This window comes from Ascaphus truei, chromosome 20 (genome assembly GCF_040206685.1).
Source record: "Ascaphus truei isolate aAscTru1 chromosome 20, aAscTru1.hap1, whole genome shotgun sequence".
Taxonomy (NCBI): Eukaryota; Metazoa; Chordata; class Amphibia; order Anura; family Ascaphidae; genus Ascaphus; species Ascaphus truei.
This window is the reverse complement of record NC_134502.1, coordinates 12,429,045-12,443,946: the sequence shown is the minus strand read 5'-3', so window position 1 is coordinate 12,443,946 and position 14,902 is coordinate 12,429,045. Positions and strand designations below refer to the sequence as shown.

Here is a 14,902-nt window from a genome sequence, read left to right as displayed (position 1 = left end):
TTTTGTTTCACAGGATAAGCACTTGGGTGTAACCCAAAAAGTAGCCAATGGAAAGGTGTTTTTGCTGACTTCATTCTCTTTAAAAGTGTAACCCAAAAGAGCAAACAGTAGGGACTATCCAGTTCATCTACAACACACTTGATGCAACCATCCAACATGAGTTTCTCTGAGACGGAGAAGGCAGACATTCTATCCATGTGGGGAAAGGTGTCTGACGACGCTGATGAGATTGGAGCAGAGACCTTGGAAATGGTGAAGAAAAAAAATGTGAACTAGCGCTAAAGTGTAATACACAGTGTGATATTAAAAAACTTATAATAAAGGATGGCTGCCCGGTGATACTGCCAGTACTAACAGAATAAACCAAAATAAAGAAAAACCTGGCGCCAAATAGTCAGTGGAATGTCCTGTACTCCTCAAGGGATCCGCACACTTGCTCGACAGACCATGCAAAGAAAAGAACACAAACAAACAAAAATCATAGCGCAACACTGTAGGGTAAGCAGTACTGCACTAATACACACAAACAGTTAAGAATCCTAGCGATTATTAAAATAATTATTTATTAAAAAAAACTATGCCAAGACCGACAATGGCAAATACAAGGAACCGCAGGTCATCCGGAGCACAAAAAGGCTAGTGGCACAGCCACTATTTGACTGACTTTGGACGTTTAAGGACATTTGGCCTTGGAGCCCAACTTTCCCTTCAGCCTGCCAGCTGTTCCTTTAAGGCAACGGGCACTATCGCGCGCGGGCGCGCAGAGACTTCCTGTTGCTCCGTAGGAGGAAGTGAGGCGTGTGTCTACACGCGGTGCAGAGCTGTGGACCCCGCACACCAGCCCCCACGGCCGGAGCTGTTCCGGTTACCATCGTAAGGACTGACTGGTGTCTGAGCCGCAGTGGAGCAGAGGCATCACCTGCCAGGGAGATCATCTCTACCTAGGACTTGTTCCTACCATGCGAGCTTAAACCTTGCTGTATGTAAGTAGGGCTCCAATTTTTGTGCTCCGGATGACCTGCGGTTCCTTGTATTTGCCATTGTCGGTCTTGGCATAGTTCTTTTTAATAAATAATTATTTTAATAATCGCTAGGATTCTTAACTGTTTGTGTGTATTAGTGCAGTACTGCTTACCCTACAGTGTTGCGCTATGATTTTTGTTTGTTTGTGTTCTTTTCTTTGCATGGTCTGTCGAGCAAGTGTGCGGATCCCTTGAGGAGTACAGGACATTCCACTGACTATTTGGCGCCAGAGACCTTGGAAAGGTAATATTAATTAATGAATGAAATCTTTTTTGATATATATTTTAGAATGGCATTGTGAACTCCATTGTAATTCATTTGTGAAAGCTGTAAATTACATGGCATATGGTATGAGTACATACACTGGAAACTACTGTATTTATGAAGCTGTGATGCAGAACTGATTTAAAAGGCAGAGTATACAGTATGCCACATATCAATTTGTTGTGCTGTTTTACATTTTATATATATATATATATATATATATATATATATATATATATATATATATATATATATATATATATATATATATATATATATATATAGTCTAACTGTCTGGCACGAAACATAATAAAAAGAAAAATAGGAGAAAACCAGTACCAGATTTATCAAAGAAAAAAACAATACCTTATTGGCCCAATTATAAGGTGATTTAAAAATAAATAAATAAAGTTATGTTGCAAAGTATAAACCCGCCTTATAATCGGGTCCGTCCACGTTGCAAACCAATCGGCAGTCGGCTGTATGAGGTAGCTTTATTTTTCTCAATTTGGGCCTCCAAATTTTTTTGGGTCAAATATTTTTATATTTATATTTATAAAATGTTTTACCAGGAAGTAATACATTGAGAGTTACCTCTTGTTTTCAAGTATGTCCTGGTGCATCTAACTTGATTGTGACTGGCACACAGATGTGAATGGTTTGTACTAAAAAGCAAAAATGTATCTGTTCTGCCAAAAAATTGTTGAACAATTGTCTAAATCAACTGCCAATTTGAACATGCGTATCCAACAAAAAGCCTATTTACATCGTTAGCACAGAATGAAGACAACAAAACTTTATTTGACATAACATGGATGTTTTATTATATAGGTTAAACGTTTTTATTATTTTGCCCATCTGAGAAAAACTTTACTTTTAACACATCACCCTCATGGACATCATGCTGAAGTTGTGAGGAATCGGGGGCCACGGCGGTCGCAGCGTGACCCTCCCTGACCACCCGCGGCTCCCGTTGTCTCTGCTCCACTCCCTCTCCGTCGGTGCACCCGCCGGGCAGCTGCTGCTCCGCGTGCAGCGGGTAAACATGCGGCTGCCATTAGACCTGCACGCACGCTCACCAGCCTTACAGAGCGCGCGTCAGGCACTCATAATTTATTCACCCCTCTGGGGCTTAGACCACGCCTCCGGCAATCACACAGCTCACGAGCACACTCCCCTGCCTCTCAGCTGTTCTCAACATACCCTCATCAGCACAACCTATCCAGTGCTGCCCAACACACTCCTCCAGCCCTGCCTCCACCTTCCATTGGTCAGCCCACCTTTATAATACCTATTCTCCCTGCTGCACATCGCTCTGCATAGTCTTTGCTAGTGGATGTGTACTTTGGTTGTCTCTTCGTGCTACTCAGGTTCTGACCCCGGCTTCCTCCTGACTACGCTGCTTCTCTCGTCCCTCGAACTCGGCGTGTACCTCGACCTCCTGGATCTCTCTGCTCCCTGACCTCGGCAACGACAACCACTACGGCTCTTCTATCCTCCGGAACTGGCAAGTACTATAGCTATAGTCTCCTGGCCTGGCAACGCAAATACCACACTCCGGACACGCTCCTTCTGCTGCGGGTGCGTGTATACTTACGTCCCACCTCAGTGGTAGGGACGGGTCTGGTCTGCGGGCAGCACTGCCGTAACAGAAGTTAACAATGTCATTAGTCCTGAAAACTCTCCATTACGCACATTATTCAAATATTTAAAATTGCAGCGCAACCTCCTCTTTTGTTTAAGTAAGTTAGTAGCTGTTTTGAACACCATCCTAAACATCTTATTCATTCATTTTAGAAATGTAATTTAGTAACTGCATTTTAAATTCATGGGGAAATACCAGTAGGTCAGCCACCCCATATGTTACTTTAATTTACGTTTGTACAATTACAGAAAAGATGGCGCTCATGCCTCATTTCTATGTTGTAGGATGTTCGGGACCTTCCCCAAGACCGAGAAAGACGTCAGGGGAATCATGGCTCAGCTTCAACTGGCTGATCTCCATTCTTATGGTGGAAAGCTGGTAAACACCGTTGGAAATATTGCCAAGCAAATGGACCACATTGATCAGGATCTGCCTGAACTCAATGATCTGCTCGAACTGACAAGGGACCCTTCAAACTTCAGAGTAAGTGACGTATCCAACTTTCTGTGCCAGCAACTGCTTAGTCAACATATTCAACGGTGTAATCGTTTAATCATTTTCCATCACATGGTTATGTGTTTAAGACTGTCCCAGTTGGATTATTATATATGGGATATAAATTCAGTCTTTAACACGTTTTTTTAAAAATTTGCCCTCTATAATTTAACTTAATGTCTGTCTCTGCTAGAATTTAGAAATAACTCAATCCTATAAATGTAAGTCCTTTCTCCAAATGTAATGATGTACAGTACAGTAGATATAATACCTGTGACTTCATCAAGACATCTACTCTATAGTTACAACTGGTTGATTGACCACTTAGTTACCTAACGTTACTGCCAATATATATTATAACCCAACTTCTCCAGTGCCCTTTTTAACTCACAAGCACATACACCAAAGCGCAAAAATGTTTAGTACAGCAATTGTAACTCATTAAAAAAAAATTAAACAGTTCATTTTTTGCGGGATACAGAAGTACAAAGTGCTCCTGGAGAAGTGACTATTCATTGAATATTCATTGTAGGTTATAGGCATACACTCTAAAAGGTGTCACTAATCTACTTTTTCGGCATGAACTTAATATTGAAATAATTATTGGAAATATAGTACAGTGTGTATATATATATATATATATATATATATATATATATATATATATATATATATAAACATTTGCAGCATTAGAATATGTGAGATTTTCTAATAGTTACTCGGACTAGTTAGGGTGACCAGATTTACAAAAGTAAAAACCGGGACACATTAAAAAATTTTTTTATAAAACAAATTATATCACCAACTGCGCCCCTTCTCCTTTATGTCTCTGTACCCCGCTCTGTCCCCCCTTCTCTCACACACACCCCTTTCTCTCTCCCTCCCCTCATTTCCCTCTATTCTCATTCTCCCCACCCCTACAGTCTCATTCCACCCTTCCCTGTCTCTCTCTCCCCCCATTATCTCTCTCTCCCTCATTCTCATTCTCTCTCCCCATTCTCTCTCCCCCATTCTGTCTCCCCCTCTGAAGGGAAAATCCGTTATTTCCTCCCCTGGCTTCAGCACCGAGAGGAACCTTTCCCCTGCCAGGTACACTGAAGCCTTGTGACTGGATACTACACCATCTGCACCCGTTTGCAGCAGACTCCCCCGGAGAAGTTTTTCACGCCCTGCAACTGTTATCTCCGGTCTTCGGTGAACTTTTCAGGCCTGGGAGATGAACAAAATGAAACGTAACGCACGCCAGGTTTCAAATCCTTTGTCTCAATTTATTACTCATAGGGTAATGATTTTTATACAGAAAGAAAAAAGATATTGGTTAGAGGCGTAACATAGGTGTGTCTTGGGCGTATACTAGGTGTGTCTTGGGCGTAGCTTTGATTAGAGGCGTGATTTAGGGGCAGGACATATTAGTGGCGTGACTTTTGAGACGTGTCCCTTTTCAATACAAGCAATGTTCTGAATACATAGCTTATTCATTGTCTGTTATCAAAAAAGACCTTGAGTCTTAGCAACTTTTATTACATTATTCTTGCTTCTTGCAGAGAACCATTCTATTATATTCTACTAAAACACCAGGAAATTGACCTCACAAAAGTATCTAGTAATATCCTGGCCAGGGAGAATGAAATGCAATTTAGCAGAGAAACTGAGTGCATTCAGGAATTATATTTCAGCAAAAGGCTGACTACAGAATCTTAACTAGTTATGACCAGACAAAATGGAAGCTTAACATGAGTGCACATTCTGGGCCTGACATATTGGTCCTAACACCCTCTCTCTCTCTCTCCCAATTCTCTCTCTCTCTCCCTCCCTCTCCCTCTCCTCTCCCCTCCCTCTCTCCCTCTCATTCTGTCTCTCCATTTTCTGTCTCTCTCCCCCCCATTCTCTGTCTCTCCCCCCCCCATTCTCTGCGTCTCTCTCTCCCCAATTCTTTGTGCCTTCCCCTCATTCTCTGTCTCTCTCTCCCCTCCATTCTCTGTCTCTCTCCCCATTCTCTGTCTCTCCCTCTCTTCCCATTCTTTGTCTATCTCTCTCCCCCACTTTGTCTATCTCTCTCCCCCATTCTTTGTCTATCTCTCTCCCCCATTCTTTGTCTATCTCCCCCCCCATTCTCTGTGTCTCTCCTCCATTTTCTGTTTCTCTCCCCCCAATTCTCTGTCTCTCTCTCCCCTCTATTCTCTGTCTCTCTCCCCCATTCTCTGTCTCTCTCCCCCATTCTCTTTCTCAATCCCCCCATTCTCTGTCTCAATCCCCCAATTCTCTGTGTCTTCCCAATTCTTTTTCTCCCCCCCCATTCTCTCTCTCTCCCTACATTCTCTCGCTCTCTCTCCCCACATTCTCTCGCTCTCTCTCCCCACATTCTCTCGCTCTCTCTCTCACTAATTCTCTCTCTCCTCCCATTCTCTCTCCCTCCCATTCTCTCTCCCCCCTCTCCTCTCCCCATTCTCTCCCTCCCTCTCCTCCATTCTCCGTCTCTCCGCCATTTTCTGTCTCTCTCCCCCCCATTCTCTGTCTCTCTCTCCACCCCCATTCTCTGTCTCTCTCCCCCATTCTCTGTCTCTTCCCCATTATGTGAAACCCCCCCATTCTCTCTCTCACCTCCCCCCATTTTCTCCTCCCCCATTCTCTCTCTCTCTCCCGTCCATTCTCTCTCTTCCCCATTCTCTCTCTCTCCTCCACATTCTCTCCCCCCCATTCTCTCTCTCTCTCTCTCTCCCCCATTCTCTCTCTCTCTCTTCCCCATCCCCATTCTCTCCCCCCCATTCTGTCTCCCCCCATTCTCTCTCCCCCATTCTATATCTCTCTCTGCCCCCTATTCTCTGTCTCTCTCTCCCCCCCCATTCTCTGTCTCTCTCCCCCTATTCTCTGTCTCTCTCTCCCCCCCCATTCTCTGTCTCTCTCCCCCCATTCTCTGTCTCTCTACCCCATTCTCTGTGTCTCCCCCCATTCTGTCTCTCTCCCCCCATTCTTTGTCTCTCTCTCTCCCCCCCACTATGTGCCCCTCTTTCCATGCTTTGCCTCTCTCCCCACACTGTCTCTCCCCATGCTGTGCCTGTGTCTCTCTCTGTGTCTCTCCCCATGCTGTGCCTCTCTCTGTGTCTCTCCCCATGCTGTGTCTCTCCCCATGCTGTGCCTGTGTGTCTCTCTCTCTCTGCCTCTCCCCATGCTGTGCCTGTGTTCTCTCTGTGTCTCTCCCCATGCCGTGGCTGTGCCTCTCTCTGTGTCTCTCCCCATGCTGTGCCTGTGCCTCTCTCTGTGTCTCTCCCCATGCTGTGCCTGTGCCTCTCTCTGTTTCTCCCCATGCTGTGCCTGTGCCTCTGTCTGTGTCTCTCCCGATGCTGTGCCTGTGCATCTCTCTGTCCCCCCCCCCATTGTGTGAGTGTGTGTCTGTGTCCCCCATTCTGGACCATACCTGCATGGGTGGGAGAAGCCATCTTGAGCCCTGGCAGCAGACACCGGAAGTTCTCACTGACACTTCCGGGTCTCACTGCTGGGGCTCCGCAGTTCAGACCCGTCCCCTGCTCTCCTCCATGCATTGTCTGCTCTCTGCGGCCCCCCCTGCTCTGATGGGCAAAGCGGAACAGCCACAAAAAAACGGAACATTTTACACTTTACAGCATGCAGGGCAGCCAGGACAGAGACTAAAAAACCAGGACAGAGGTTAAAAAACTGTGACTGGAGGGCACATGCGCGACGGGTACGGTGATGGAGGTGTAACCTAAAAGCTCCGCTACCCGTCGGCAAATAAAGCTAATAAAATACGATTTAATCAAAACTCGGCATTTCTAATTATACGTCCCTAAACACAAGAAACTCTGCTGATCACTATAAGACCACCTAAGGAGAGATGGCAACGACACGGCAGAAGAATAAGCGCAAAACCGATGTGCGCTCCTACTTCACAGGGTCAGGCAAGGCCAGGGCAAAGGAGAACTCGGCGGTGTCCGACTCCGATTCTGCCCCGGAGATGGAGGGAACCTCCGCAGAGCATCGGGGATTATAAAAAAGGAGATAGCCAGGCTCCTAACGGACTTGAAAACATTCTTTAGGGGAGAGGTGGAGGGGCTCAGGAGGGATATCCTGCAGATTGGCACCCGCACAAACGAGCTAGAGGAGCACATGGAGGACAGCTCGAAGTGCCACCAGGAGACAAGGAAAAGGATGGGGGCTCTAGAATCCAGAGTTGAAGAACTGGAGGACCGGCAGGAGGATAGCGAGAACAAGGACCGGCGCAACAATCTGCGCATACGAGGGATCCCTGAAGAGATTCTGGACCCTGAGGTCCTGATCAGCCGGTGGATGACCTCCATCATGCCGGGCAAGTCGGAGGCAGAATTGTTAATGGACCACTGCCATCGGGCCCTGAGGTCTTGTCCGCTATCTAACAACCCACCACGAGACATAATCCTCTGATTACACCACTACAAGACCAAGGAGGAGATCTGTAAAATTACACGGGCGACACCAAGTATATCATTTGAGGAAATAAATATGGCTATTTTCCAGGATATATCTCCTATAACCCTGGCTAGAAGAAGAGCTCTGCTGCAAATCACAAAAGCGCTGCGGGACAAGGACATCAGATATAGATGGGCTTTCCCGTTCGCACTCGTGGCTGTGAAAAATGGCTGATCCCACGCTCTGAAGCACCTCACAGAGGGAACAGCCTTCCTGAAAAAGTTGGGACTTAATGATACAGCTACTCACCCGGGGAACACGGAGACACGGAGACACGTCCTCCATGTGCTACAGCCTGGGAGACTGTAACCACCCCGGCGGACAAGAGGAAGGAGAAGGCGGGAGAAAACACCACGTGATCCTTAAAGAGACAGCTGTACTGGTTCACAGCCTAATATCGTTGCGGTTAAAAAGTTATTTTAAAGTTCTGGACTTGTGCCTGCCCTGCGATGAGAACGACTGACGACCCCTGGCCTTTCCAGTTGATACGAGGCTACATGGGGAGTGGAGGGGGCGCCCTGCACTAAGCACCAAAAGAAATAGCAAAGACCCCCATATGGCTGCAAGACTCTTACCTGTGGAAGAAGCAGGAAAAGTGCGGCAGGATACATGGCGGCGGTAGTTTCGGCGCGAAGAAATGGTGCGTCGAACAAGCCCGTCTCCAGCTACACCCACCACCACCACCAGCGGACAGCCTCCAACTGAGCCCAAGTCAGAAGGCGAGATCTCGCGACACTTCATAGAAATCCGGATGACGCGGGAGGAGTGACGGTAGTCTACAGGAAATGCAGCGCTGGAAGTGACCCGGTACTCCCCGGCGGGGGTGCGCGAACTCCGCTGCTGGGGAGGAACGCGGAGGGGTGAGGGGGCTGGAGTGTGATGAAGAGGTGGGAGGGGGGAGAGGAGCTGTCAGGAGTAGAGCGCAGTACCCGCGTGAGGTGCAGAGAGATGCCTCCCTAGAAGAGACAGGGGGGAGCGAGGAAGGGAGAGAGCAAAATGAGGTGAGGAGCCTGAAAACGGACGAGGGGGACCCTCCAACAGGAACGAGAGGAGGGAAAAGGGGGTCGGGATAAAATGAATCATATAGGGGGACAGGGAGATTGGAAGAATGTGCGAAGACATGGGGGTTAGCAGGCTAGGAAGAGGCGGCACAGGCATCAAGGGCTACAAGGTCTCACAGCAACGGCTCGAGTTTAGGAGAGTTAGCTTTACATGTAGTAAAGGGATGCACAGCCACACTTGGGTTAGGGCTGAGTTAGTTACCCTAGAGTTTTTGGGAAAGTTTGGTTGAAAAGTTTGGAACTGTCGGCGGGTGTGCAGGGGACTACCACCAAAACTGCCCGTAGGCATGTACTGTTGGGGCGGGGATGTGGGCCCAGCTCGCAGCCCCGTCAAAGACCAGGGAACTCATGGCCAGCGAGTGTGGCCATGGGACTGGACTGGGAGGGAGGAGGGTCCAGGAAGGGGGAGATACCCCCGGGCGTTGAACCTGAGGTCCTTGGAGACCACTATGGTTCTATATGTGTGTTTTCTTTGTTCTTTCCTTTTGTTTCCTCCACGCCCCACCCCAGATTCCCTCGGCGAAGGAGTAAAGACCAGCAGATGTCGCCAACGCAGAAGCAAAATCTACTACGCTCCACATTACACGGGTAGGATCTGGTTCTACTTTATACACTGCAATCCACTTAACACAAAAGCATGGCTGTAACATTCATATCCCAAAATATTAAAGGTTTTAATAGCCCGAAAAAACGTAAGATCGCCTTCTGTGAATTCAGACGAAGAGGAGCAGATGTAGTTTTCCTCCAGGAGACACATTTCAGTACACATTGTAGCCCAGGGTTTTTTGACAAACACTATAGGCAATTTTTCCTGTCCTCCGCCAATGAAAAAAAGAAGGGGGTTGCTATCATATTTAATATCAAATCCCCCTTCCAGGTGGAGAGAGTGAAGAGAGACAGGAAGGGGAGATATCTCAATTTAGTAGGGCTCCTACAGCAGAGTAAAACGACGTTAGCTTGCGTTTACGCACCCGGTGAAAACGAGCCACAGTTTTTCGATGAGTTCTTCCAGACGCTCCAAAGGTGGGCAGAAGGGAATGTAATCCTCGCGGATGACTTCAGCAAAGTTATCGACCCTCGCATAGATAGATCCCCACTGCAGCAGAAAACCAGACGAGAAGGCAACGGGCCTTTGCTAAAAGGCCTAAGGCAAGGGAACCTAGTTGACATATGGAGGGAGCAGCACCAGGGCGAGCGTAGTTACACATTTTATTCCCATCCCCATGACAGTTACAGTAGGATCGACCACTTTTTTGTTTCAAGTAGAATGGTTCCACAGATTTCCGACACCAAAATACATGACATTACTTGGTCGGATCATGCATCGATAGAGCTAAGATGCGCACAAATTAGGCCAGTTAGCCCGGGAGCAAACTGGAAACTTAATGAATCGTTGATTAAGATACCAGATCTAGCGAAGATGGTTAAGGAGGAAATCATTCAGTTTTTCCAGACCAACCTAGGCAGTGTTGAATCCCACACAATGTTGTGGGAGGCTCACAAGGCCACGATGCAGGGGGTACTGATAAGCATAGCGGCCAGAAGGAAAAAGCAAAGGGACGCCAAATTGACTCAGTTATATAAGAGGTTACATGAGCTCTCTACACTACATAGCCGATCAGATAGAGTAGAGGGGATACACTAAAGGAGTTGGAGGATGGAAGGATGGGGCTTAACCTCCTCCTCACATCCCGGGCCGAAAAAGATTTGAGTTGGACACGGAGGAAGTTCTTTAAGAAAGCTAACAAACCGGACACAATGTTAGTCACCAGACTCCGTAATAGACAACCAAATTACAACATACAAGCAATTAGGACAAAGGCGGGGGAGTTATCCTCTAACCCCAAAAATATAGTGGAAGAGTTTAAAAAATATTATGCACAGCTATACAATGGGGAGAAGGTGATTCATAGCGCTAAGACAAGCAGTAAACTGCAGAAATTCTTAGCAGATACTGCACTGCCACAGCTGAACAGCTTAGAGCGAGAGGCAATACAGAGTGATTTCACACGGGAAGAATTAACAGCAGTTGTCAAAAATTTAAAGTCCTCTAAAGTCCCAGGCCCAGATGGGTTTTCCAATCTTTACTATAAAACATTAATAGGCATACTTGCCCCGCATATCCTCCGGTTATTTAACGGAGTCCTGGCAGGAGACCCCTTCTCAGAGCAGATGCTCCAGGCGTCGATATCCTTGATTCATAAAGGAGACAAAGATCCCACAAATTGCCAAAGTTACAGGCCGATATCATTGATCAACTCAGATGTTAAGATATATTCTAAATTACTGGCCAATCGTTTGAGCGTTATCCTGCCGAGGCTGATCCATCCGGACCAGGTTGGCTTTATTAGAGATAGACAAGCGGCCGACAATACCAGACGGATTGTAGATATAATTGATTTTGTTGATGCCAACCGGGTCCGGAGCCTGGTGTTAAGCTTAGACGCGGAGAAAGCCTTTGACAGGATAGACTGGCCATACTTGGAGTCAACGCTTGGGGCATTTGGGGTTGGGGATAAAATCCTAAGGGCAATAAAAGCGTTATACACAGCTCCGGCAGCAAGGGTGATTCACCGGGGTTTCCCCTCAGAGCTGTTCAGAATCAAAAGTGGTACGAGACAAGGATGCCCGTTATCGCCCTTGCTTTTCGCCCTATGCATCGAACCACTAGCAGCCCAAATACGTAGCAACCCGGATATCGCTGGAGTACAAATACACTCGCAAGAACACAAAGTGGCATTGTACGCAGGTGATATTATTCTGACACTTACAAAACCACTCACCTCACTACCTAACCTGTTTGAGCTTCTAGAGAGATTTACCCGGATCTGTGGTTTTAAGATAAATCAGACAAAATCTGAGGCACTTAGCCTGAACATCCCACGAGAGATGGAGAAATTGATAGAACTCAACTTTGAGTTTAAATGGCAGTCCAAATCCATAAAATACCTGGGTGTGCATATCACAAAAAAAGATATATCAAGCAAATTATCCCAGTCTATTGAGGACTCTAAAGAAGGAACTGAAAGACTGGTCAGCATATGGTATTTCATGGATGGGTAGGATCTATAGTATAAAGATGAACATCCTCCCTCGGACTTTATATCTGTGTCAGACTCTTCCGATACCCGTGGTGCGATCGGAGATAGCAGAGTTACAAAACTCAATAACAACATTTATTTGGAAGGGTAAACAACCACGGATAATTGCAAAAATTATGCAGAAACCTAGGGGAGCTGGAGGACTAGCAGTGCCGTGCTTATTGTCCTATTATAAAGCGGCGCAACTGTGCCAAATCACGCAATGGCATGGGGACCCGGAGCTGTGGAGGTGGGTAGCGCTAGAAAAAGAGGTGTGTGCCCCGCTGGAGCTCAGAGATCTAATATGGTACCCGAGGAAACGGGTAAAGGACATAAAGGAACCTCTAACCTCTGTGCTCAACTCAATGTCGGTCTGGGAAGCGGCCAAAAGTAATCGCTCACTGACCTCCAAACACACACTAATGGCCCCTTTTGAACGGAAACCCAGATTTTGCTCCTGGGCTAGAGGGTAAGAGTTTCACGCTTTGGCGACAATTAGGGTTCAGACGACTGAAGGACCTGGAGGGTAGAAACACCATTAAATCATTTGACCAATTAAAGTCAGAAAAGGGCATTCCTAACTCAGAATTTATTAGGTACCTCCAGGTTCGGGCATTTTACAATACACACCCGGTGAGACCACAGTTAACTAATTTTGAAAGGCTCTGCGTGAGGGGCACGGACACGCGGGGACTGATTTCTACTCTGTACAGGAATGTGGTCGGTGCTGACAAGGACGACACAAGCAAACCCAGATTTATGAATCAATGGGAAGCAGATTTACAGGGACCACTAGCTAGAAGACGAGGACTGGACAGCAATATTTAAGGCCGCGGCCAGTAGTTCCATCTGCACGACATTGAAGGAGAACTCATATAAAGTTTTGTTAAGATGGTATCTCACTCCAGTTAGACTGGCTAAATTTGTATCGGGCTCTTCCCCGCTCTGTCCTCGGCAGTGCGGGGAACAGGGAGATCTGGTGCACATGCTGTGGTCCTGCCCGAAAATTGTACCCGTTTGGAGCCAGATCAGAGATTGGTTACAGAGGATTTTGGGCCTCCAAATTCAGCTGGACCCGTGGCTGTTCCTATTATGTAAACCCACAGACGAAGTATCAAGAACGGGGAACAAATTAATAGCACACTTCGCAACGGCTATGAGGTGCGAGACCGCAGCATTATGGAACCAGAACGCAATTCCATCAATAGAAAAAATCAGAAACAGAATTTGGTTTGTATGCCAGATGGAAAAGTTAACGAGTTTAGTTAATGACACTGGCTCAAAATTCCAAAAGGTCTGGCTGCCTTGGCTGGCCCTGACAGATATTCCAGGGTTGAGCGATGCCACAATTTGGCTGTGATAGAATAAAGTGAGTCCTCCTTGGATGGGCAGTACGGGATGTGGACAAGACAGGACACGAAGACTTGACAGTGGGCACTCCTACATGGATCCAGTAAAACACGAGCTATACAGCACAAGTGGATACAAGAAAATCGGAATACATAAATGGCGACCATCAGTTGGAAGCGAATGGATAGAGGCTTGACATACCCTTCCCGAACCCCTCCCCTCTTCCCCCCCCTCTGTTGTTCTTCTCTTGTTGTCTCCCCATCACGTGGTGTGTTATATGTTGTATGTCCTAAAAGGCGTTTGTCTAACAAGTTATGGCATTGATATTTTGAGTGTATAAGATATATGCAAAAAACAATAAAAATAAAGTTAAATTTTTTTTAAAAAAAACGGGACTGCTAAACCGGGACACCTGGTCACCCTAGAACTAGTGGCATTAGGAGAGAAAAAAATTATTGTCAATGCATTTTCAATTTGTCTCCTGTGTAATATAAACATGTATATTTGTGTCTCCTGTAGCTGCTATCTCAAGCCCTTCAGGTGGTCCTTGCAGCCAACTACCCAGCTGACTTCACTCCTACTACCCAAGACAAATTCTTAACTGCAGTTGCCACTGTCCTAGCTGTCAAATACAAATAAACTGAGCATGTGACAGAAAAGAATAGTGAAAATGGGACATTTGCACTTTTAAGCTACTTCACCTCTACAATAAAGTGCTTTTAAAACCATTATATTTTGTTTGTATTGATTTCTTTGCATAGACATATCTGTTGGTGGTAATTGTGGTGTATTTCATCGGCCAATGTTGCGTAAAGTTCTCTTAACCTTACTGTTTCTGAATAATTGCAGATTCCCAAGAAGGAGGGGGACACCTTTTACTGGATCAACACATACATTTGTTTTTAATATGTAACAGCTTATATTAAAGTTTGAAACCTCAGAGGTCTCTTTATCTTTTAAGAGTTGGATGTCATACTCTGCCAATTACAGGGTATGTATCAATGTAAAAGTGGGGCAATTCTGGGGCAATTTTTTTTTTTTTACAATATGTATCAAAGGACAATGTGGGTACTTGTCACATTCCTGTGTAATAGACGTGCCCCTCTCTTGGTGTTGGGTGTAGATGTAGTGAACGGATAGGGGGAGATAATCTTCCATGAAGGAGTAAGCATTAGGGCATCTTTAAAGTCGGACAGGGAATTGCAGAGTTAAATATGAACTTGACTCCATTGGTACTCAAAATCCCCTCTAGTAATTAAAAGGTTAACCATTATGGTTAAAAATAGTAAACACTTACATAAAGTAAAACTTTAATAATCCCGATCTGAACGATATCTTCTTTGGTAGGGCCTCACTCTGGGTATACAGGGGCAATTTCAATCCTCAGATAACGCCTGATGAAGTATACTCTGTATACGAAACGCGTCGCGAGTTGTGTTGCTGGCTTATTTTCACCTTGATAGCCAGTATACACACAAATGTATCTTTCCCGATCACGATTGTCAAAACGGACAGGCATCCAA

General features: G+C 46.0%; 1 protein-coding gene across 1 annotated transcript; it reads left to right on the top strand.

Annotated features, from left to right (window-relative positions):
* The first annotated feature begins 3,217 nt into the window (after positions 1–3,217).
* On the top strand, positions 3,218–14,080 carry LOC142470664 (hemoglobin larval subunit alpha-like). The gene is made up of 2 exons (XM_075577272.1): positions 3,218–3,415; positions 13,899–14,080. Exons 1-2 carry the CDS (start codon positions 3,218–3,220, stop codon positions 14,016–14,018), a joined length of 318 nt encoding a protein of 105 aa, XP_075433387.1. The 3' UTR covers positions 14,019–14,080.
* The last annotated feature ends 822 nt before the right edge of the window (positions 14,081–14,902 follow it).

Coding starts and splice junctions, on each gene's coding strand:
- LOC142470664 (XM_075577272.1), top strand. CDS start 3,218: ATGTTCGGGACCTTCCCCAAGACCGAGAAAGACGTCAGGGGAATCATG. Junction 3,416..13,898: donor GGGACCCTTCAAACTTCAGA/GTAAGTGACGTA, acceptor TGTCTCCTGTAG/CTGCTATCTCAAGCCCTTCA.